A 25866-nucleotide genomic window follows, 5' to 3' on the forward strand; every position below is an offset into this window, starting at 1 on the left:
ACCTCACTTGCTTTGGGATTTTTAGTGACTTTGGAACATTAATTTCTCTTTAATAGCAGTTAACACTTCTCTTTCATAATTTCATTCAATCACAGAAAATGAAGAAAATGTTTTGGTTCTTGTTCAGCACGCTCCATAAATGACCTTGATTTGGAAAGCATTTGCAAGCATTTAGATGAAGCAAGACAAAGGAGCAGACAAAGGAAAGTATTAGGTTGGGAGAAATAATGTGTTGCAGATAAGAAAGACGCACATCACGATGTTCATGCAGCCTTGCAAACGATCATCAGCAACTTGATGCTAAATTCCTAGCGTGGCCACACTGTTTCCAGAAAATACGGTGCAAATCACATCTTACCATGAACTCTGGATCCTGTACTAGAATCGTCACTAATACCTTGTGGGCTTACATCTTCGAATGATGTAGCATCTATACATAAAATAGTAAACAGGGGTGTAAACAATTTTGAAACAACAATGCGCCGTATCATTTTCACCTACAAGCCACACTGAAATATTTTTTCCAACTAGTAGCCGTTCACTTGGGTCATCTGCCTGTGGAGCACACCTCGGAGTATTTTACAATGGCAATAAGTTAAAAAAAAATGAAAGCAAGAGAAGATGGGCCTACAGATAGAAATGGCACAGCCCAATGGGTGTGTGTCCATGGAAGAAGATAATCGGCATCAGAGACACCCCGAACAATCAGACAGTGAGCCCAGTGGCTCTTCTGGTTTAGGGTAGTCATTTCTTGTTTCTTCTGCAGATCACCTTTTCCCTTCCTATGCCCTACCCTAACGGCTTTCAATATTGAGAAAACTGTGAATGTTTTCTGTCCAATTTACAAGTTGGTTCAACATTTCAAACTTTTCTATAAAGACGGGGACTCCTTACTTAGTTTAGATTGCTTTGTGCCATAGAAAAAATGGAGTCACACAAATGGCTGTCAACATAATCACACCCACAGTGCAAACAGCAGACTGCCTATACCTTTATTATTAACCAACTGCTTGGATCTGAATCCCGTAGAAGAGTTGACGGTTGCAAAGTTGATTGCTGTAGTCGAGAAGGCCATAGCTCCCAACTCTTTTCTCCTTTTACCCGTAGAAATATCATCTGGAACCTCCAAATTCTCAGTACTACCTGTCCATTGTCCTCCTGCTAGGACCATGGACTGCACCAGGTCATTCATGGCTGGGATGCAAATGAAAGCAAATGAATCAGCATGGTTCAAATCGATCCGCATTCTCATTCCTATTTTGTTCTATAAAATGCCTGATAGTCATCTGAGCCCCAGAGCTATTTTATATCCAAAGCTACCACACCAGATCGTCTGCATCACGACATGCGTTCAGCTGAAGGAATGACGAGGGTAAAGGCCAAATACTGCTTTTAGGTCACATGTTGCTTCGTCACTCCCCTGTAACGGAGGGCTTTATTAGGTCCAACTGCCATGCTTTTGTTGCAATGGTATGTAACGTCGGTTATTAGCTTTGGTGTGCTGCTTTGCTATGACAAAATGGAATGATCAAAGAGAAGATGGCCAACGGGCGGGATCCTTGGTGAGTGCAGCTTACTGAAGGACTACTACAGCAACGGTATACCAAATAAACGGTAAATTCAGAAAGGAAAGTCTTGAAAGAAAAGATACCGTGGGCAGTACAAATTCAATACCTTTCTACGATTACCCATCTCAGTTTTGTGACAGAAAAAGAAAGTTAATAAAGAAAAAACATTTTTTTAAGAGTTGCAGGCCACTATATAGTCTTGAAGGATTCTTTCAAAAGATAAACTCCTCGAACCAAAGGATTAGTGATAATTTTAGAAAACTACATATTAGTTATGAAAACTCCTTTGTGGCATACTGGTTTTTTTTTTTTTTTCCAACTTTAGATTGCACTGGAAATTTACATACACATAACACGCATGTTCTAAATACTGACCCACACGCATGGATGTGTATATGCATAAACACGCACATAATGTAATTTCCGTGCCATGGCTTAAAAGAATATTGCTCCAGCTCCTTGTATTATAGTAGGACTGCACCTTGGAAAACAGGAAGAAAAGAGCAGTCCAGGGAAAGGTTAGTGAAAAAAAAATTAGTAATGGAAGCTGTGTTGCCATTTGAAAGAAGCTGAACTGTCAGAAAGTCTTACACATGGAGCGACGATAGCAGGCCTTCATTTTGTCTTTATCCTTCGGTCTGTTCCTCAAAAAGGGCAGTCTTTTCAGTGCAACCACTTTAATGTCAGAGCATGAGAAAAAACAGAAACAGGGAAATGAAAGAAAAAGGAGAAGAACAGATGGAAGTTAAATGTTGAAACTAAAGACAGAAATGAAAATGTTTGACTTTCAGTATGTAAGCTATGCTAAAACCTATTATTTTCAGATACTTGAATGATAAATGAAAAATGACACCTGAACCATGAAACTGCTAATATACTAGGAACAGCACTGAAGACAATGGCGAGGAGCACGTATTTTGAAAATTTGGAACAGTTACATTGCTAAAAAGAGCTGATCAGAATTATGTATGCTGGGAAATTTTTTTTCTGGGAAAAAGAGGGGGACATTTTTTAGAGGAAAAAGAATACAGGGTTACTGATAAGCAAGTAAATGGTTTCAGAATCTTTTTCATTGACTTCCTTTTACCTTGCCAGGTATAAAACTTTTCAATCTGGTTCATTTAAAAAAAAAACCGTTTAAGTAGATATAAACATTTAGCTTATTTACTTCCTAAGAACAGTGCTAAGATTTTTCAAAAGATTTAAAACTAAAGGATTCCTTAGGACCAAATTCAAAAAGCAATCACTATTTTCCAAAGGTTTACACAGAGAAGTTGGAAATTCATTTCCCAGCTCAGTTTAAATGCCAGTGCATGAATTTTTAGTGCTGGCAAATTAGATAATATTCTTGCTATCACTTGCAAAGAACTCTTGTTGGGGGCGGAGGGGAACAAGTCCATAGTCTCTACAAGAATATGGATGTGGGAAAGGAGGACGACTGTAAAAAAAGGGGCAGTCTGATGGAAACTGACCCACATCCATATGTGTATATGCATAAACATGCATATAATGTAATTTCAGTGCCATGGCTTAAAAGAATATTGCTCTGAGTACTGCAGTATTAGCATTAAGATTGAATATAATATGAAACTGGGATAAGAGAGAAGGGTAAAGGTGGCATTCTATTGGCAAGCAAGTAGAAGGGAGTGCTATTTCATTTCACTCATTCAAAAGGCATTAAAAAGAAAAACCTCTGGGAGACGGTGGCTTTAAAATTAGTTTGCCATGCCTGACCCGAGAAAATTTTGTGGCGGGCATATGTGTGTCAGGATTAGCAAGCGCAGGAGAATCTGGAGCAGGAGAGCACAAAAATAACTAACCATCTGCCTACCACTTAAGGAAAGATAAGACACCTAAGCGGAGGTAAGAGCCTGTGGACCTGTTATTTTTCTTCAAATACTCTACCACTCAATCAGTGCCGCGACTTTGTTTTACTTTTAAAATCAGGCTCATTCTCAAGGTTACCACAATCACGTCAACAGACAGTCAGCTGCTTTGGTCTTAGAACTGAAGAGGGTTGTGCACAGACGAGAGAACAGTAGATGTATGGCAGCTTCTGACTTGCTGATGGTGTAGATAGTAGCCTCTCCCATGATGTTCCTAAGCTTTTATCGGCCTACTTCTTTTGCAGTTCAGTAAACACAGCTGCTTTCGATGATTAAGAGCAAGTGAACTGAGAGCAATAGGAAAATGGACACTGCTTGGCTAAAAAAAGTGCACGTGCGTGCATGTGCGTGTGTGTGTGAGATATCGCAAAAGCACAATCATTTCAACTCTTTGCCAAAGATATGGGTCTTACAATTGGGTTCACAGACCTTTCTTCATAACGGACCAATAAAAAAAGAAATATGTTCAGTAACTTTCTCATGGCCATTCTTAAAGATATTCAATTTTCCAAGAAACCCTGACAATAAATGAATACCACTGTGAAGTAACTTTCCTTGTTTGCTTTTAATACTCAAACCTGAGTAATTTCAAGGAAAATTACTTTTTTTAGAGTCCTGTTTTGGCAATTCTAGCTGGGATTCTAAAGAGTCACAGCATGGCCTAGACGAGCACACATTCATCCAACCATACCCGTACCTACACATCCGTGTAACCTGACATTTCTTAAGAGATCCCTATCACAGTGAGATCTTACTTGCTTCGTTTAAGCAGGATATTTGTTTAGCAGAAATTTGTTTCCCCCCACTTCATCGGTTGATCAACCAATGGGATTTAAACGCTTACTGTATGCAGAACACTGTACTAAGCATTTGGGAGAGTATGATATAATAGAGTTGGTAGAACATGGTCGCTGGCCACAAGGAGCTTACGGTCTAGAGGGGGAGACAGACATTAACATAAATGAGTAAATTATGGATACATACATAAGTGGTGTGGGGTGAATAACAAGTGCCTAAAGGGTACAAATCCAAGTGAATAGGCGATGCTGAGGAAAAGAGTAGCAGAGAAGGCCTCAATTTAATTAGGCTCTGAGGGTGGGAAGAGTGGTAGTCTGTTACATATGGAAGAGGAGGGAGCTGTAGGTCAGAGGGAAACCATGGGCAAGGAGTGGGTAGTACAGTGGGTGATACTGAGGTACAGGAATAAGTTGGCATTGGAGGGGTGAAGTGTGCCCGCTGGGCTGTAGTAGGGAATTAGTGTGTTATGGTAGGAGAGGGTAAGCTGACAGAGTGCCTTAAAACCAATAATAAGGATTTATGTTTGATGCAGAGGTGAACGGGCAAACATTGGAGGTTCTTGACGAGTGGCGAGACAGGGACTGCATTTTTTTTGAGGAAAAACGATCCAGACAACAGAGTGAAGTGTGGACCGGAGAGAGGAGAGACAGGAAGCACGGAGGTCAGCAAGGAAGCCGATGCAGTAATCAAGGTGGGCTATGATGAGTGCTTGGATCGGCATAGCAGCAGTTTGGCTGGAGAGGAAAGGGAGGATTTTAGCAATGTTGTGCAGGTAGAACCGACGGGATTTAGTGACAGATCAAATATGCGAGTTGAATGAGCAAGATGAGTCAAGGGATGGTGGTGCTGATGACAGCAATGGGAAAGCCAAGGCGACATCAGGGTGTTGGGGGGAAGATGAATTCTTTTTCAGATATGTAAAGTTTGACGTTTCTGTGGGACACCTAGGTAGAGAGGTCCTGAAGGCAGGAGGAAAAGCGAGACTGCAGAGAAGGGGAGAAGTTAGGGTTGTTGATATAAATTGGGCAATCATCTGCACAGAGATGGCAGTTGAAGGCCGTGGGAGAGTGAGGGCAGATGGAAAGGAGAAGGGGACCCAGAACTGAGCCTTGAGGGACTTTCACTGTCAGAGGGTGGGAGCAGAGGGGAAGCCTGTGAAAGGGACTGACAAGCAGAAGTCAGAGAGAGAAGAGGAGAATCAGGAACAGGACAGTGTCAATGAACCCAAGGCTGGATAATGTTTCAGGGAGAAGGGGGTGGTCTACACGGTCAAAGGTAGCTGAGAAGTCAAGGAGTGTTAAGATAGAGTAGAGGCCACTGTATTCGGAAAAAAGGCCATTAGTGACCTTAGAGAAGGGAATTTTCATGGACAGAAGTGGGTGGAAGCCAGATTAGAGGGTGGTCAAGGAGAGAATCAGAGAGGATGGAGGCAGCAGATGTAGACAACTCGCTCCAAGTATTTGGAGAGACATGGAAGAAGGGAGATGGGGAGATAACTAGATGGCACGGGAGGAGTTATTTAAGATAGGGGATGCATGAGCATGTTTGAAAGCAGTGGGAAAAGAGCTACTGGAAAGTGAACGGCTGAAGATGGTGGTCAGGGAGGGAAGAAGGGAAGGGGCAGGTGGTTTGATAAGATGTGAAAGGATGAAATCAGAGGTGCAACGTGGAGATTTGGAGAGGAGGTGGAACGTTCTCCTCTTTAGATACTGCTAGGAAAGAAGGGAGAGTTGAAGAGAGGCAAGAAGAGGGAGGGACTGGAGAAGACTAGGGGAGATTTGGATCGGGCCAGATGATTTCAATTTTATCTATTAAGTGGCCAGGTCATTAAGGGAAAGAAATGGGGTTCCGAGGAGGGGGAGCAGGAGGGAGGGGGTTTAAAGGAGGAAGTTAAAAGTCTGGAACAGCAGATGCAGGCAATGAACATGGGAGTCAATAAGGATGAAGAAGTACTGTTGTCGGGCGAAGGAGAGGGCAGAATTAAAGCTGGTGAAGATGAAATTGAGATGAGCTCGAGAACAGGAGCAGAGGAAGTTTTCTGTGGAGGTGATCCAAAGTTGTGGGCTAGGGATATGAGACTGGAGGAGGGCCAGGGAAGCAAGGGAGTTAAGTTCAGTGGGGAGGGCAATGTTGAGGGTGTTGATTTGGGCTTTCAAAGAAGGTAGTTTGGGCATAGAGACCAAATGGGACATGAGGACTTTAGAGAATTGGGGAGAGGGTCAAAAGACTGGAGATCTCTGTGGTGCTACAGGAGAGATTTACTTCCTTCCCTAATAATGATTCAGAGATTTTGACTTGGTTTTGATGATGATTCAAAGTGCTGAAGAATCTTTGGTATTTAATCATTTAGAAATATTTTAAAGGAACAAGAAATTGAGAGACCATAAACCCCACCAGGGGATGGTTGGATGGCAGTGAGCAGCAGTTGAATGATGGGTGAGTGTGATAGGGTGAGTGTATGTGTGTATGTGTGTGAGAGAAGGACAGAGAAAGAGAGGAGAAGGAGAGAGTGGAGGAGAAAAACCCACAAACACACCAAATGAAGAGAAAGGAAAAACCATCTTTTAAGTCATTACCTGAAACATGAACGTTTTCTTTCTCAATCCTACTTTCTTGCATTTAAGCTTATACTGGACACTCTGAAAAGTCAGGCCATTTCTCTTACTTTCACAAGCACTGTGTTTTGACTAAGCCCAAAAGATATTTACATTTCTAACTCAAACTAATCATTTCTCAAGCACTCACTGCTGCTCTTCTTGGTCCCCAGGGTTTGGCCATCTTCCAGAGAGTTAGAACCCACTGAAGAACTGTCTTGGCTGTCCTGAAGGGGTAGCTGAAGAAATACTTCACTTGATTCAGAGCGGGTAGGGGTTAGCGTTAAAGACTTCAGACGTTCCCGATTAACATCTTTCTTAGACTTTATCAGTTTCCTCATTTTTAGAGTAATCCAGTTGCCTCTTCTATTTGTTAACGACATAATAAAATTCCAATGAAAGCGTATTAGGTTTAATGCTTTTCAAAACAATTCTTAGTAAAACATACTTGTGGGAACTGTTAATTTGCCAATATTTCCATGCATTATCAAAAATGTTTTTCAGCAATACCTTCTAGGAGGTGATGGCTCATAAAATTTATACTGATCCATAATTTTTTCTTCCAATTTCTCCTTCTGCCTTCTGAGTTCATTTAACTTATCACTAAGAACAACAAAACGAGGTGAAACTTTAGAACTGGTGTATTTTACCTCTCTACAATAGCAGACTGTATTATTTTGTAATACAATTTACCTAGGGAAGCAGGATAGCCTAGTAGATAGAGCACAGGCCTCGGAGTCAGAAGGACCTGGGTTCTAATCCCAGCCTTCCCACCTGTCTGCTGTGTTACCTTGGGCAAGTCACTTAATTTCTCCATGCCTCAGTTACTCCAGCTGTAAAATGGAGATTAAGACTGTGAGCCCCTTGTGGGGCAGGGACTGTGTCCATCTTGATTAGCTTCTATCTACCCCAGTGCTTAGAATAGTGCTTGACACATAGAAAGCGCTTTAACAAATACCATCATTATAACCTTGACTCAAATCCACCCAAAATATACCAAAGGTATAGCTCCTAATCTTAGAAGAGCACTTTCCGTAGGAGGTTGTGAAATATTATCAACAGCATTATTTTTAGGGTCCCATGAAGGGAAGTTATTCTGAGGATTGTGTAAAGATTCTCTTTTAGGCAGCTATGTCTGAAAGAGAAAAGGTCACCCCAATCATTCTCCATTCCTTCTTTAACTCAATCGTATTTATTGAGCGCTTACTGTATACAAAGAACAGCAGCTTGGGAGAGTACGATATAACAACAAACAGACGCGGTCCTGCCCACAGTCACCAGTATTGAACAAAGAATTTGGGAGATTTCCAAATAACAGAGTCAGAAGATACAATCACTATCCACGGGAGTTTACATTTTGGTATCTCCTCATCACTTGCCCTTTCTTCAGCGAGAACAGTTTAGGTGAGAGCCCAAATAGTTTACTGTTGTTGCTTCTCTTCCCCTCAATATAAGGCTGAGTTCAAGGGCACTCTGGTAACAGGTAATACATTTTAATTTGGTACCTACATATACTGTCTTTGTTCAACGTGGAATAGGTCCTTGCTTTCCATATTTTGTTCCAATAGTGTTCTATTTTGTAGCATTAATGTCTGAATTTGATCCAGCAGGTGCCGGTTTTCTTCTTCTAAGTTTCCTTTAAGCTGACTAAGCAACTGTTAAAAAGTAACATTTATATAAAATTAGCATTCACATTTGAAACGGAACAAGGTAGGAAACAACTAATACAATCTGGGACCATAGGGCACTGATGTCTGTCTCCAGTGCTGTAGAACTACCTACTCAAGTAGTTACAGAGATATATACATAGATATATACACATCTTTACTGTAATAAAAAACTGGGGAAAATAAAAGTTAATAAATGACTTTTGCTATGTGGAAGCTACCTTTTTTAATTTGAATAAGTTCTATTAACAAACCTCTACTGTTTTCTCAACGTCACAACATGTTACTTTAACCAAATCATTTATTATAAACAGTAGATCAGAGCCTTGGTTAAACTACGCTCCAAGAACTATTTTTTCCATTCATACAAAAATGAAGCCTTTTACATTTTGGAAGTAGCTGTGAGGATTTATTATAATTGCCCCCATTTGCCATTTGTAATTCTCCCCATTTAGATACCTCTTGTAGCTACTTTTTCACCCTGGAAAAACTGTTTATATTTTCAAACCATAGTCAAATGAAGTCTGGGAGAGAAATTCCCTCCCTAAATTGAAAATAATTCATTCTTTATAGTAAACAAAGACAAAAGCAGCAAAATACGGAACAGTGCAAACGTGGCATATAAAATCTTGATGCCCACATCTTTACTGTTTTAAAAAATGGGTCTTAATTTATAGGTACATCTTGGCACTTCTAAAAAAATACGGTTTTTATGAATTAAGTGAAATTAGACTAAATCTTACCTCACACTGATTATTCAATTTTGTGGATGTAATATCCAATTGTTGGTACTGTTCCTTTAATTTAGAAAATTCAGCTTCTAATCTGGTTTGCTCCAGTTTGGAATTATTTAATAGGCTCTTCAAATTCTTATGGTCCGTTTGGAGAGCTTCAGTATCTTTCAGTAGCTGACTATAAGTGTGATTCAGCCTACAAGAAATTAGCATGGTAATACAGTTACAGAAACAAAATTTTCACTGGTAAGCAAAGTTTTCTCTGAAGTTTACAAATTCCATAGTTCCACTTTGTGTTCACATGCATACCACGAGTGCAAACTGCTTACTTTGACAATTAAAACGCACTACCTAAAAACCTCTATTTTTCTAAATAAAGGTATCTTTACAATCAAATTTTCAAAAACATGAGGATAAGAATGCAGAGAAGACACCACTAAAGGATTTAAATTATATGTAAGCAATTTTCTTTCTACTGAAGATATATATCTTTTATCTTGGATCTTCTGAAAAAGATGGACAAGCATGCAAGATTTTTTTTAATGGCATTTGTTAAGCGCTTACTATGTGCAGGGCACTGTTCTAAGCGCTGAGCACTGTTCCAAGATTTCATCATAGAGGCAACAAATGTTTTTGTGGAAAGTAATGATTTGGAAAAAAAATGGGGGAAACATTTAAAAGGCAAAAGAGATGAGCACATAAAATACACAAAAATCACAGGATTTAAAAAACCAAAGCAAATCCCACAAATTAAATCAAGGAAGAGTTGGCAACTCAAAGATGAGTTCTCTCTTAACAATAATAATAATAATAATAATAATGTTGGCATTTGTTAAGCGCTTACTATGTGCAAAGCACTGTTCTAAGCGCTGGGGGGGATACAAAGTGATCAGGTTGTCCCACGTGGGGCTCACAGTCTTAATCCCCATTTTACAGATGAGGTAACTGAGGCTCAGAGAAGTTAAGTGACTTGCCCAAGGTCACACAGCAGACATGTGGCGGAGCCAGGATTCAAACCCATGACCTCTGACTCCAAAGCCCGGGCTCTTTCCACTGAGCCACGCTGCTTCTCTCTTACAACATAATAATAATAATAATTGTGGTATTTGTTAAGCACTTACTATGTGCCAGGCACTGTACTAAGCCCTGGGGTAGATACAAGGTAACTGGGCTGGGCACAGTCTTAATCCCCATTTTACAGATCATCATCATCATCATCAATCGCATTTATTGAGCGCTTACTATGTGCAGAGCACTGTACTAAGCGCTTGGGAAGTACAAATTGGCAACACATAGAGACAGTCCCTACCCAACAGTGGGCTCACAGTCTAGAAGGGGGAGACAGAGAACAAAACCAAACATACTAACAAAATAAAATAAATAGAATAGATATGTACAAATAAAATAGAGTAATAAATATGTACAAACATATATACATATATACAGGTGCTGTGGGGAGGGGAAGGAGGTAAGATGGGGGGGATGGAGAGGGGGACGAGGGGGAGAGGAAGGAAGGGGCTCAGTCTGAGGTACCTGATGAGGTACAGATGAGGAACCTGAGGCCCAGAGAAGTGAAATGACTTTCCCAAGGTCCGATAGCAGACATGAGGCAGAGAGGGGATTAGAACCCAGGTCCTTCTTACTCCCAGGCCACTATTTATTCAATCAATAAATACCATGGATTGACTGAATGAATAACTACTAAACCCAATTACTAACCCTTCTCAGCCTCTTCTCACTCTCCCTATTTGACAAGATAGTGACGAGCCCTGCATGGAGACCAGGGCATGGCCTGCAGATCCTGTCATTGAAAAGTAGAGTAGACTTACGCTAGACTTCAGAGGCCATACTGCCCAGCACGCATGGAGGCTATTACCTTATTCCCTACCAGTAGGTTATCATTGTATATTTCTAAATTCCCTGGAGCCTTTACAGCTGTTCATGGGTGATGATGTGTCACAGATTTGCATCCCTATTTCCCTTACCCATACACTGAGTACAGCCCTGATATCAAAACAGTATGCAAGTCTGATTTTGTTGACTAGGCGCCAATACAGACAGAAGTCTCCCATACCTATTTAAATGCATGGAACTGGGTGTCTCCAGAGGCTTTCAACAGCCTTTTCTCTTTCTCTGGGTGGGAGTAAATTGGGTTCCATATGCAATTAAAAGCTAGGCTTGGAAATGAGAGTTCAGACAACTATCCAGATAATTAAGACCTAAGTTGTAGCCTTGAATTTTTTTTTTAACTTACACCAACAATAGACGCATTCAGCCACTATCCTCCCTCCCTCTGTTCCATTTTTTTAAATTGGACCCATTCCTTCTTTCTTGTGTACTCTGCCTCACCACATGCCAACATGTGTTTTCTCTCCCCCTTTTAGACTGTGAGCCCACTGTTGGGTAGGGACTCTCTCTATATGTTGCCAACTTGTACTTCCCAAGTGCTTAGTACAGTGTTCTGCACACAGTAAGCGCTCAATAAATACGACTGATTGATTCAAATTATTCCACTCTCCCCACCTTTAAAACCTTATTAAAATCACAGCTCCTCCAAGAGGCCTTTCCCGACTCAGCCCTCATTTTCCTTATTCCCTCTCTCCTCTTTGTCACCTATGCACTTAGATCAGCCCCACAGTACTTATGTTCGTCACCATAACTCCATCTCCCCCTCTAGACTGTAAGCTCCTTGTAAGCAGGGTACACGTCTATCAGGGGAAGCAGCGTGGCTCAGCGGAAAGAGCCCGGGCTCTGGAGTCTGAGTTCATGGGTTCAAATCCCGGCTCCGCCAATTGTCAACTGTGTGACTTTGGGCAAGTCACTTCACTTCTCTGTGCCTCAGTTATATCATCTGTAAAATGGGGATTAAGACTTGTAGGCCCCCTGTGGGACAACCTGATCACCTTGTAACCTCCCCAGCGCTTAGAACAGTGCTTTGCACATAGTAAGCGCTTAATAAATGCCATTATTATTATTATCAGCTGTGCTGTACTGTATCATCATCATCATCAATCGTATTTATTGAGCGCTTACTATGTGCAGAGAACTGTACTAAGCACTTGGGAAGTACAAATTGGCAACATATAGAGACAGTCCCTACCCAACAGTGGGCTCACAGTCTAAAAGGGGGAGACAGAGAACAAAACCAAACATACTAACAAAATAAAATAGAATAGGTATGTACAAGTAAAATAAATAAATAAATAGAGTCATAAATATGTACAAACATATATACATATATACAGGTGCTGTGGGGAAGGGAAGGAGGTAAAATGGGGGGGGGGTGGAGAGGGGGACGAGGGGGAGAGGAAGGAAGGGGCTCAGTCTGGGACTCTCCCAAGAGCTTAGCATAGTGCTCTGCACAAAGTAAACACTCAATAAATGCCACTGAATGATAATCTTACATTTTACAGGATTAAATACCTGTTCCCTTTTCTAGTTAGTCTGTGAGCCCCATGTGGGGACCTGACTGATCTGCATCTACCCCCGTACTTAGAACAGTGCTTGACCCATAGTCAGAGCTTAACAAATACCATAATAATAATAATATTCATAATTATTATTACACAACAACTGGATTAACAATTGACGTAAGGAATTTAGATGCCCTATGGTAAAGCCCAGAATGGTCCACGAAAATCTCTCACATGCCACACACTGACCAATCTCTGTCCTCACAGACAAGGCCACAAAAAAGTGAATCACGGAACTTTAAAGAACCTCCGAAATGACCAGGTCTAGCCCCTGCCACTATGAAGGCAAATGCCTACCATCTAAAGCAAATTTTGGGGATGGAGATTCCACAATTACCCTCAGTAGTCTGTTTCAGTGTTTAGCTGCAATGAAAAACAATCAATTGATAAGCATAAGAAGTCCGGTATTAACATCATCAGTAGTGCTGAATAAGGACCACAAGAACATGTAGATTATTAGAAATCAACACTTCAGAAGAAGAGAAACTAGATAAATTACCTATCATTTTCACCACAAAGTTTTTTGTAATCTGCAGCTACAGTTTCATGTTTTTTATTTTCCTGAAGCATTTTCTCTTGTTCCACTTTGACCATTTTTTCCAACTCTTCCAGCTGTCCCTTTTGTTTCAGCAACTGATTGTAACTGAAAAGATATTACAAATAAAATGAGAAAGTTTGCTTAATGCCTTTGTAACACAAGGAAAATGAACTAAACATTTCAGATTTGTCAACAGGTACTAATAAACACAATATTAGTTAACTAGTTAATATTATTTATTGTTTACCACAGTAATTATATATATACCTTCTGTAAATTCAACATATGGCATTTCGATTAAGATAGGCAGGAAGTTTTAAGATTAATATACTGGGAATAATGCAAATTACCGATCTTCAAGGTCTTTATGCTCCACCTCAAGGTTTCTGTGGGCAGATTTCAGGCTTCCGTGCTTGGCAATAAGAGATTCATACTCAGAAGCTTGGCGTTCGTGAAGATGTTCCAATTTTTCATGATCTTTGACGAGTGATTCATAAAGCAATTTCAGCTCCTCTCGTTCCTTGATTATAGTTTCATTTTCATTTTCTAAGGAAGACTGCTGTATAAGTAGTTGTGCATTCTGGTTCATTAGTGAAGTGCTTTGAGAATTAAGAGTAGAATTTTCAACCTATAACAATGCATATTATTATTATTTATTAAAGAGCAATATTTACATTAGCTTAGTCTAAAATAATGAAAAGAATACAATACTACTCACAATGCTATTGTACACTATGTTACAGTATATTATGATTGCTACATTGTGGCATTACTCTACATAGAATATATAGTATATTATAGTATACTACACAATAATACAATTATAACCTTTTCACTTAGCCAGACACAAATCCATATAGTTCTGTTTTCAATTACTATAATCTTGTAAAAAAAAATTACTATTGAAAGTCTATATTTTAGTCATAGCCTACCCCAAAGTCTCTTTATTGGAATAAAGTTTAAAAGCAAAGAAAGGTTCTGCGTTGGTTTGGGTTTCTTGCTTGGGGTGGGTGGGGAGGTAAAAGTGAAGAAGTTTATACTCCCATAAAGATGCATTTGCAATGCTAGACTGAGTGTTTAGCACTTCGAGGAACAAAGTATAGAATCACCTGGGTATCATTAAAGTCTAAGTTATGGTTTGTTAAATATTACTAGGTAGTATATAATTATGTCAATGAAAAATGATGGAGCTGGTCTAAGGGTTTGATTCTCTTCCTTGAAGAAGATGATGGGGATCCAGGAGTAAAAAGAAGGGACTGATGATGGGAGAGCTTGAATAATACCTGGTGAAAATAAACTGTTGCTCTAGCCTCATTTGTTTGTCTCCCCATGTAAAGGTGTGCATAATATCACCAGATGGCAGAACTCAGTTATAACATTCAGCTCTACGTTCGACGTTTGGCTGTGCAAAGGATTTGTTGGTGCAAGTGCTGACAACTTCAGCCTTTCTGTCAGGCCACAGTGTTTGGCTGATCCTGCAAGGTTGTTGACATTCACCAATAGCCTCTCAGGGTATCTGCTTTTAGAGAACAGTCACTTCTGATGACTGATTCACAGAATTTTAGTTTATTGAGATGGAAGAGTTTCCCAGAGGAGCAGAGTCATATTTGAACACCAGCTGCCTTGTCAGATCAGCAAAGATGGCTGGGTAGAATAACTTGAACAAAACTTGCCCTATTATACAACTTTACCATATACCACTGGGGAATGAGGGAAGGGTCAAATAAAGTCCCTTCAATTCTGACATTGCATTGCTGATCATATCCCCATTCGGTCAGTAAGCTGTGGGATTTATGTTTCCTCTATATGACAAGGTAAGGAAAGGTTGCATCTGTTGAACTCTGGTTATTGTATATAAAGACACACCCTGATTCTTGAATTGCCTAACTAATAATGAGAACTCTGGTTAGAACCTGCTGACAGATGACCACTGCAATTTGTCATCATTTTCTCATCTGTCATCTCGATTACAATAATAATGCTGTTTTTAAATTCCTGTGATACTTCCCAATGTGCCATATGTTGAAGATAATAACAACAATAATAATAACGGTACTTGTTAAGCACTTACTATGTGCCAAGCACTGTTCTAAGCCTTGGGGTAGTTACAAGTTAATCATCATCACCAATCGTATTGAGCGCTTACTATGTGCAGAGCACTGTACTAAGCGCTTGGGAAGTACAAATTGGCAACATATAGAGACAGTCCCTACCCAACAGTGGGCTCACGGTCTAAAAGGGGGAGACAGAGAACAAAACCAAACATACTAACAAAATAAAATAAATAGGATAGATATATACAAGTAAAATAGAGTAATAAATATGTACAAACATATATACATATATACAGGTGCTGTGGGGAAGGGAAGGAGGTAAGATGGGGGGGATGGAGAGGGGGACGAGGGGGAGAGTTAATCAGTTAATCAGGTTGCACACAGTCCCTGTCCCACATGGGGCTCACATTCTTATCCCGATTTTACAGATAACTGAGGCACAGAGAAGTAAAGTGACTTGCCCAAGGTCACACAGCAGACAGTGGCAGAGCTGCGGTTAGAACCCACATCTTTTTGAGTCCCAGGCCCATACTCTATCCACTAAGCCGTGCTGCTTCTCAGAGGAGAATGTCTAGAATATTCTCATCAGCATACGGTGTTTCTAAATTTATAGGTCTCGGCAGGTAAAAATCAGATCCAGAGCTGAGCCATTATCCATAGAGTGGGGACTTGCTCAGGGGGGCTGTTCAGGTGGCCACATGTACAACCCAAGATTAAAAACCTATGTTTGGTTTTGGGCTAAACAGCTTTGGGTCTGTTTGCTTCTGGAAACCCACCACTTGCACATCAGTACTGCCAGTCTGACCGTGGTGTTTCACGTTTCAATCAGCCAGTAGTATTTATTGAGCATCCGCTATGTGCTCTGCTATCCCTTCGGTGAGTCATGAGTTGTGATAAGGTGTTAATGAAATATTGCTTGCTTTGCTGTAAAGGCCATCTTTAATTTCGGCATTCTCTTCCAATCAGTCGGATGGGCACCGGCTAAAAATGTCCTCAGTTCTTTCATGATCAGGGACCCTGAAATCCAGTCATCTGAATTGTTTGGGGGCCATTTTATGATGTACTGTTCTTACAACAGTGCTAGTGAAATGGTGCATCGAATCAAGCAATGATCAATTTATCAAAAAGTGACGGTCACTACAAAAAACAACAACCCTCCATTACTGCTACATTTAGGTTATTACTTGAAGTTCATAAAATCTAGAAATCACTAAATCTCTTTAGTACAGTAACCTGTCAACAATGCAAATTATAGTCTTGGAAGTCTTGCTGCACAGTTGACATGGCATTATTTCAATTCCAGCTTTGTAGTAGCTTGACTACTACATGACTGACTGGTGAATTTGGGAAAAGTTGGTAACACAGAAAAAAATACAATATATAAAGACAACCTGAAGTTTGGCATTCTGAGTCTGTAGGGTGGTATTTTGCTCCTGCAAGGACACAGTCTGTCTCTGAAGTGCCAGAATCTGAGCCTGAAGATTATTATTCTGGGTCTCGAGTTGCTTCAACTGAGTTTTCAATGCTTGCTTCTCTGCCTGCAGGGTAGCATTCTTTATGAAAAACAAAAGAAAACAAAAGACCCAAAGCAAATATTAAAAACGTAAGCTGTACGCGTGTTCTGTTATTGTTCTATCAGACACAAGGTTTCGGGACTTCATCTTTAGGATAAAAACGGATGATGTTAAGTATTCACCTTCATCCTCTACACTGTAAGCTAGTTGTGGGCACGGAACATGTCCACCAACTCTGCTATACTGTTTTATTGTACTCTCCCAGGCACTTAGTACAACGCTCTGTACACAGCAGATGGTAATGTCACTTCTATATCTATATGCCTATTGCATCTGGGTTTTCTCCCAATAGCTAAAAATAGAAAAAAGACCACCCTCCTCTCCATTCTAAAGCTCTCTTCTCAATATGTTCAATGGATAGGTAAAGAAAGGATTAGTACTTAGATTTTGCTGCATCAGTGATACAAAGAGGGTCACCAAATGTGTATTCATTCAATCGTATTTTATTGAGCGCTTACTGTGTGCAGAACAAGGGGCACATTGAAGTACACAGAGTAACAGATTTCTATAGCCAATATAAACAGCCTATTTGGAATATTTGCTACTTGATGAAATTAATACATTTTGCATTGTTCTTTTCACACAAGCACGACTCCCCACTAACGTTCTAATACTTTGCGGTGTAGGGCCATTTGACAAGGTGCACAAACACTAGTTTAACAGTTACCCTCATCAAATTATCTCTCTTTTGCTGTTGAATTCTCTCAGTGAAATATATTTAACTAAAACCAAATTCTACCTATGAAGGACTTATATCATGCTGATTTCTATTTCAAAATCAGCAGAAATACTCATTTTTTGTACAGGCTACAAATTCTAGCTGTCCTTTTTATCTCTCCCCTTTGTAGAGGTCTTTTCCCTTTTCAACTTTTTTATTGATACTTTTGAGGATTATCATTTTATTCATTTTCTACCATCTCTTTTAGCCTCTTCTGTTCTCTTCAAGTGTCACTGATCACTTATTTTTACACTTATAAGCATTATTACTTTATCATCAGTAGGAGCTCATTAATGCTTCCTTTTTTTCCTCCTTGGTATTACCTATGTTTATTCCAAACTTACTGTTTACACCCCTCTAGAATGTGTATTCATTCAATCGTATTTTATTGAGCGCTTACTGTGTGCAGAACAAGGGGCACATTGAAGTACACAGAGTAACAGATTTCTATAGCCAATATAAACAGCCTATTTGGAATATTTGCTACTTGATGAAATTAATACATTTTGTATTGCTCTTTTCACACAAGCACGACTCCCCACTAACGTTCTAATACTTTGCGGTATAGGGCCATTAGACAAGGTGCACAAACACTAGTTTAACGGTTACCCTCATCAAATTATCTCTCTTTTGCTGTTGAATTCTCTCAGTGAAATATATTTAACTAAAACCAAATTCTACCTATGAAGGACTTATATCATGCTGATTTCTATTTCAAAATCAGCAGAAATACTCATTTTTTGTACAGGCTACAAATTCTAGCTGTCCTTTTTATCTCTCCCCTTTGTAGAGGTCTTTTCCCTTTTCAACTTTTTTATTGATACTTTTGAGGATTATCATTTTATTCATTTTCTACCATCTTTTTTAGCCTCTTCTGTTCTCTTCAAGTGTCACTGATCACTTATTTTTACACTTATAAGCATTATTACTTTATCATCAGTAGGAGCTAATTAATGCTTCCTTTTTTTCCTCTTTGGTATTACCTATGTTTATTCCAAACATTACTGTTTACACCCCTCTAGACTGTAAGCTCACTGCAGGCAGGAAATGCATCTGCCAACTGTGTTGTACTGTACTCTCTCAAGTGCTTAGTATAGTGCTCTGTAGATAATAAGCGCTCAATAAATATCATTGATGATGATGGTGATGAAAGTAGTTGTGTACACAGCAGAGGCTCAAATGCACTGACTGATTTTATACTTTTTCTCTAATGTCTTGCTTCTATTTTATTCATTATATTCTCTCACTTCCTTTTTGTGGTGTTGTGACATTGTGCAAAACTCTCCTTCTCAGAGTTCTTTTTGCATTTCCGTCTTGTGCTCTGTAAAAATTGTCTATTTTTGTTGGAAGTTAAGGGACCATTAACTGATCCTATTCTCTCTCTCTTACTCTTTTCTTATGCCATTTTCTCAATTCAATAAAATCCTTCCCTTTGCTTGTCTCTTCTTGCTTTTGTTTTAGCAATGCTTTCCCTTATCTTCTCTTAAATGCTGACCTCCCTCCAAATACTGAAAATACTGGCAGTTTTTCAGAAGGAAAGACCTATTGCTTACAATCATTGAACACTACTATTTTCTAATTCATGCTAGTGAACAGCTTTTTCTACTTTGGATCGAATTATACAAACTTGTAATCTTACGGTGCGTTGCCCTTTTGACATTACTTAATGCAGATACATTAATTCCATCGAGCACACAGATGAAACAAGAGCAGCTTATACACAGACCAATATAGGATTATTTATATCTTGCATGGTAATTGATATTTACAAATGTCTCATATAATTATTCTTTTAAAAAATATATAAACCTTACATTTCTCTCCACTTCGATTAATCTATCTTTGACCTTCAAAAGTTCTCTTGTAGTTTCTTGACTTTCTCTCTCCCATTTACGAACAGACTGATTCTCTTCACCCACTCTTGGAGGAGAGCTCTGTACCATCCTCTCCTCCTCTTGCCTTTGTTTGAGAGCTTCATAGTTCTTTTTCACCTAAAACATAATTTAGATGTTTTACATGGAAAAACCCACCACTTGCTTTCAACGTTACATTTCTCTTGTCAACAAAACGTCAATATTGGTTGGACTGAATCCCACCACTTGTTTTCAACGTTACATTTCTCTTGTCATCAAAACATACGTATTTAATGGACTAAATCAATTAACCAAGGATTGCAAACTAGGTAAAACAAGATTGGATATTGAGCCAGGAACTAATATGAATCCACCTGCAGCCCTGCGTGGTTTGGGTCCGCCTGAAGGTCACAAGCTCAAATGTGATTGTTGGACGCAAAGTGTAATCTGCTCCGGTAGCACCAGAGCAGCCATTCATCTGGTTTTCAGTTGATCTTGTCCTCCTGTCCAGGACTGACATGAACCAAATGCTTTTTTTATGCAGCATTTTAATATTCAACACTGAACCTTCCTCCACCGTAGCTCCCGCCCGAGTTCTGCAACTAGGAAATAGCCCCGGAGTTCATGCCGACCAAGGAGGGAAATGCCAGGATCCTGGAAGATTGAGGAGGTTCATAGATCCCCCTTCAACAGGAATTCTCTAAGGTTATGCCAAATTGGCATGCTTCCTCAAAATGGCATATGTGACTTCACCAAGTTATGCTGCGTACCCAGTGGGACGCGTGGAACAATGTTAGGTGCATTTCTTGTCAGGGATTCTGGTGGGCCATCAGTGGCCACTTCCATTTGAAATCGACTTCATTTTGTTTTTCCTCAAGCAGAATTCTTATTCTCAAGTGCGAATGCCACAGTGTACTCTCAGTCTTCTAAGTAAGTTATCGGGAAAGCAGTGGAGGGGTGATGCACCGCTCTAACACCTGAAGTCTGGCAGAGGTTTCAGATTAAAATGTTGAGGTGGGCTCAGTACTAACATTTTCAGGGCCCATTAGGCCCACACTGGATTAATATAATAATGGTATTTGTTAAGCACTTACTATGTGCAAAGCACTGTTCTAAGCGCTGGGGGATACAAGGTGATCAGGCTGTCCCACGGGGGGCTCACAGTCTTAATCCCCATTTTACAGATGAGGTAACTGAGGCATAAAGAAGTTAAGTGGCTTGCCCAAGGTCACACAGCTGACAAGTGGCGGAGCCGGGATTCAAACCCATGACCTCTGACTCCCAAGCCCGCGCTCTTTCCATTGAGCCACGCTGGATTAAGCCCAGTAGTTTACATCGTATTGTACAAAGTGCCGTTTCATTCCATTAGGAATTGGAATACAGAAAGCAATCTTTCCCGGCAAGAATGATCTGAACCACCCCAGTAAAAACAGTTTGTCTATTTTTCATACTGTTCCAATTCCTGGGATTGAAAATTATTTCAATATGAGTAGGTTAAAAGATCCGATTACTAATTTGCGATTGTTATTAATAAGGTTGTTACCCACGCATCTTTGAATCAGAGAAACTCCTGATGGTTGGCTTTAAGGCATGCAAAAAGCTTTTCCTTTCATACTTATCCACTCCCCTTCAACTACACCCTAGCCTGCATTCTCCATTCCTCCCAAGTTCACCTCACTTACTGTGCCCCGTTCTTCACTCTCCCACTAGCTACCTTGGCTTACCTACTCCCTGCTTCAAATTTGCCAGTGCATTTCTCTTCCCACCTTTAAAATGCTTCTGAAATCCCACATACTCCAGGGGTTTTGCCCTGATTACTTTTTCTTCACTCCAGGTGACATCAATCCTAATGCTACTACTAAAAATGACCGTTATACTGCAGTACTTCTGCTTTATTTCCTGTTGTACAGTTGTTCGTATGAATTTACTTTCCATTTGATAATTTCTTCCTCTAAATAGTAGATTACTTTATGTTTGTTTTCCCTGCTAGACAGCTCTTTGCAGGCAGGAATAGTGTCTTCTATTTTACTCTTCTCAAACACTTAGTATAGTGCTCTGCATGCAGTAAGTCATCAATAAATACTACTGATTAATTAATGAAGGGTAAAAAATGGGAAGATTGTCAGAGAAGAATGGAATTTGCAATTTGCTTTGAATTTTAAAAGTGGCTGGTGCTTTAGGAGGGTCTTCTGCGATCTGACCGTCTTCCGATTTCTTCTGTGAAAAACTGTACTTCTAATAGGTGAGCTCTCATTCCTTTATATCTTACATCAAAAATATGTTCCAGGTATCTGGTAGGCCCTTTATGATCAGTCCTTTAAAATTACTCAGACATTTTAAAATACTGAATCACTTGAAAATATATTTGCCTAACCTGCCTCTTTTTAAAGTCTACCTTTTCCGGTAAGCTGATTTTTACTGATTTTTCATCATTATTGCTATTTTTTTCCTTCTTCACTGTTTTCCCATTATCCCTGGCTTCCAGTCCTCTTTTCTTTGCACTTTGATCAACTGTTTTTCAATTCTCCAACTCCCTTTTTTAAACCACTTCTCACACAGGCCCCACTTCCAAGGTTCCCTTTATTGCTTTTCCCAGGCATCTTGCTGGGGAAAATTACACCTTTCCCTTTTTTAATCATCCCAGCTTTCCACCCAGTTCAACATGAAATACAAAAGTGTGTGCACTCGTTTCAAAACACTTATCCCAGGTTCTGTTCGGTTCGTCCTGGTGTTTACTATATCCTTAACAGACGCCAAGCACTGTGCTAAGTGTGTGCATTTATAATGACTGGAAATATGATAGGGAAAGGGTGGACTGTTCAACTGTAATTCAAGGAAGAATCTGTCTCCAGAAAATATAACAGGTATCCCTGGAAGTATCCCCAATGATTCCAGTTTACTTAGTCCAACAGTTTATAACTTTACCTATATGCACAGGTACCTAAAACATGAGGGTCCCCAGGGGCTTGACCTTGCGGAGAAAACACCACTGGCATCACCCCTACGGTTTTTCAGGAAGGAAGGATAGCATATTTAGTCCACCCTACCTTTGGACTTGGACAGGAATCAGAGATGCCAAGACGGCGGCTCCATCTCCTGATCCCTGCTAACCGGGGCTGGAGTCCTTGGGGGTGCCGGAGGGGCAAAGATCCTCCGGAGCTTGAGTTGGGCATGGGCTAAGGTAGAGCCTTGTGGTACAAATGATAGCTGGGCTCGTCATGGGCACAAATGGGGGCTGGGCTGGGGCTCTCAGGACACGGGTGAGAGCTCTATTGTAAGAGGAGCGGGATCTGGGAACAGGCTGGGGTCCTCTTGCCACGAGTGGAAACTGGGCATCAGCAGGGATTGGAAATCTGGAATCTTGGACACAACATGTGTGTGTAGTGGATGATGAGGCTTCCTTTCATTCCCTTCCTCCCCCTTTTCCTCTCTGCCCTCAAACTTGATCGTCAAGCTCATCCTGACATTCGAAGTGAAAAAGTTGGCATCTTTGCCTACACGGTTCAAATATCCCAAGAGTAACTTTTATTTTCATCCAGACGTTCAATGACGCCCTCTGAGAATAATCCCACGTTAATCCTCTCCCTTTCCTACTTTCTCTTCTGGATCTTCTTCTGATTAAGCAGCTTCATGGATTAACCCTATTTGCACCCTGGTAATGGTTCAGCGCTTAGAACAGTGCTTTGCACGTAGTAAGCGCTTAACAAATGCCATTAATAATAATATTAATGTTGAGGACTACTAAGGCAGCAGAGGGGCAGCTCAAATCCATCTATTATAAAAATCGATCATTTTATTATGACTCACTCAACAAGGTCCTAAAACTACTACCGTATAAATATAGACACAAAGGTGATGGAGACTCAAGTGGCTTCAAATGTGAGTGGTGATGACTGAAGCACATCTGACAATCCCTTACAAATCATCTACATGCACAGCTATCTAATATTGTGCCGTTACGTTTTACATTAAGCGCTTAGTACAGTGCTCTGCACACGGTAAGTGCTCCATAAATACGACTGAATGCCCACAGTGCTCTACATTCCCTTTAATATCTTTCAAGCAGAATCAGGGCCAGCTTCAGACATCTGGCCACACCTGAGGCAGGGTAACTTTTGTCCTGTTCTCTTTTTCCACTGGATATTACTACGTTTCGGTGCATCTCACTTGGACGTCAACCTGAACCCAGACTGAGCCCTTTCCTCCCAGACTGAGCCCCTTCCTTCCTCTCCCCCTCGTCCCCCTCTCCATCCCCCCATCTTACCTCCTTCCCTTCCCCACAGCACCTGTATATGTGTTTGTACATATTTATTACTCTATTTATTTATTTTACTTGTACCTATCTATTCTATTTATTTTATTTTGTTAGTATGTTTGGTTTTGTTCTCTGTCTCCCCCTTTTAGACTGTGAGCCCACTGTTGGGTAGGGACTGTCTCTGTATGTTGCCAATTTGTACTTCCCAAGCACTTAGTCCAGTGCTCTGCACATAGTAAGCGCTCAATAAATACGATTGATTGATTGATTGATTGAACCCGAGCCTAGAGTGTTCCTCCAGGGTGATCTCTGGCCCCTCTGCCACCTCCTGCTTTGTTCCAGAGCCACTGCATTCCTCTCCTAGGCCTTTGCCGACACAAGGCAGCTCTTCAGAACTGGGCAGACGGAGGCATTTCCAAATTTTTAACTGCCACCAGCGGTCCTTTCCGTTTGTGTGCGCTGAGACACATGCTCCATTACCCTTTGGTCTGAAGTTGTCCTTGTTTCAATGCACGAGCATGTTTCTATTAATAGCCTTTGGGATCATCTGGCTTTAGCCATTCACAAACAAGCAATTACGCAAGTTATTCCATCTGGTTTCCTGAATTTTATAACTCGGCCACACATGGATGGATGGTGTTAAATACTTTATGACCTCACCTCAAATTTCAGAGAAGGGCAAATTACTGGAACTTCAGGTTTCATTTTGCATATTGCCTACCATAAAATTGCCATTAAATCTCAAATTGAAGCTACATGAAACTCACACCTGATTTTAAGACACGAACACATAAACCAGTATCTCCATTTACATACTGTTTTAAGCTCTTGACGCAGTTGTTGATTGAAATTTGTGGATTCTTCTAATCGAGCTTCCAAAGCTGCAATTTTCTCTTCTTTTATTTCAAGGGATTTCTTCAGGGTAGACTCTAATTTTGACTCCAAAAGCTTGTACCTACTATTAAAAATGCAAAGCAAGGGTAATGCATTTCTTCTGGAGGTCATTTTTAGAAAGACTAATTATCAGTATTAATATGCAATTTCCCCCTTTGCTCCTTTGTGTTCACCTTTCGTTGGAGTTTTACCAACAAAGAATAACCCTACCAGAAAAGCCAGAAATGTGACTCCTTTTATCCAAAAAGATCATCAGCCCATCCAAATAAAAATAAAAACTATGTCAACAATTTAGAATGATCATTGAACAGTGGAGCGCAATACAGATATACTTAAGTTCTAAACTCATGCTGATGGCTTGCTCTTTTTGAACTAAAAGTAATTATAATTTGATAGTGTTCTTGTGTTTTTCATCATTAGGTGGTCATGATTCCCATCAACCTATTTTTAGTTCAGAAACCAGAATCATTCCATATTAATTCTGAAATAGTTTCAGAGTTCAGATACATAATTGCCATTTTTTGAAGAAAGTGTTAAGAAGACAGTTGAGTATTTAGGTTACATTTTTCATTCTATTAAATCAGACTTTACACTCACCTGTCATCAGTGTTCTGCTCATCGTGCAAGAGGCGTTCTTTATTTAACCCTATCTTTTCGAGTTCGTGAGTAAGTTTTTCTAAATCGTTATTCATCTGTTGAGTCTTTAGCTTTTCACTCACCAAATCCTTGCCAAAAAAAATGGAAAATAAGAGAGAGGAGCATAAAATATCATATGTGGCCAAGATTCAAACACCTATCAATTCTGAAGATATTTTCTCCAAGTGCATATGATAAAATGCAAAAGACGGAAAGGTTTAAGTCTTGACCTATGCGCCTTATCATTAACATATAGTCAGATAAAAAAAAATACAGCTAGACGTCAAGCATAACTTCAAATGCTTCCTTCCTTTCTCTCTGAAAAACTTCCTCTTAGCTAAAGGGCAAAAAAATGGTATTGGTTCCAAAATCAAGACATCTACAAGGCTCATTTCCTATTCAATGATCCAGATTCTTTTAGAGAGTAGTTAGCCCTTCCCTAGAATAATAATAATTTTAAAAACCACTTCATAAGAAGCTTCTTTATGTCTTTCAGGCTATTAGGGTACCATTTAATGCACAAACGCAACAATGCTACCTTGGTGGCCCACTTCAGCTTTTCCAAATACTTAGCTTGTTTTCAGGGGATAATTTATATACGAAGAGACTCTGGTTTTATATGTT

The 25866-nt window shown here is 40.0% G+C and overlaps 1 protein-coding gene across 16 annotated transcripts in view; it reads right to left on the bottom strand.

Annotated features, from left to right (window-relative positions):
* The window catches only part of CCDC88A (coiled-coil domain containing 88A), a 125422-nt gene that overhangs the window by 14936 nt on the left and 84620 nt on the right, over window positions 1–25866 (bottom strand). For 9 of the 16 annotated variants that reach the window (XM_038750954.1, XM_038750953.1, XM_038750952.1 and 6 more), the window contains 13 exons: window positions 25204–25331; window positions 24529–24670; window positions 19419–19595; window positions 16704–16865; window positions 13609–13886; window positions 13220–13363; window positions 9257–9443; window positions 8356–8501; window positions 7357–7449; window positions 6998–7212; window positions 2160–2243; window positions 991–1194; window positions 359–430 (listed from right to left, as the gene is read on the bottom strand). In XM_038750954.1, the coding sequence (XP_038606882.1) occupies window positions 359–430; window positions 991–1194; window positions 2160–2243; window positions 6998–7212; window positions 7357–7449; window positions 8356–8501; window positions 9257–9443; window positions 13220–13363; window positions 13609–13886; window positions 16704–16865; window positions 19419–19595; window positions 24529–24670; window positions 25204–25331 (2032 nt within the window). The remainder of the gene's footprint in view (window positions 1–358; window positions 431–990; window positions 1195–2159; window positions 2244–6997; window positions 7213–7356; window positions 7450–8355; window positions 8502–9256; window positions 9444–13219; window positions 13364–13608; window positions 13887–16703; window positions 16866–19418; window positions 19596–24528; window positions 24671–25203; window positions 25332–25866) is intronic. The other 7 variants (XM_038750955.1, XM_038750941.1, XM_038750945.1 and 4 more) reach the window with 4 other exon arrangements.

The sequence above is a fragment of the Tachyglossus aculeatus genome, chromosome 9 (assembly GCF_015852505.1).
Source record: "Tachyglossus aculeatus isolate mTacAcu1 chromosome 9, mTacAcu1.pri, whole genome shotgun sequence".
Lineage (NCBI taxonomy): Eukaryota > Metazoa > Chordata > Mammalia > Monotremata > Tachyglossidae > Tachyglossus > Tachyglossus aculeatus.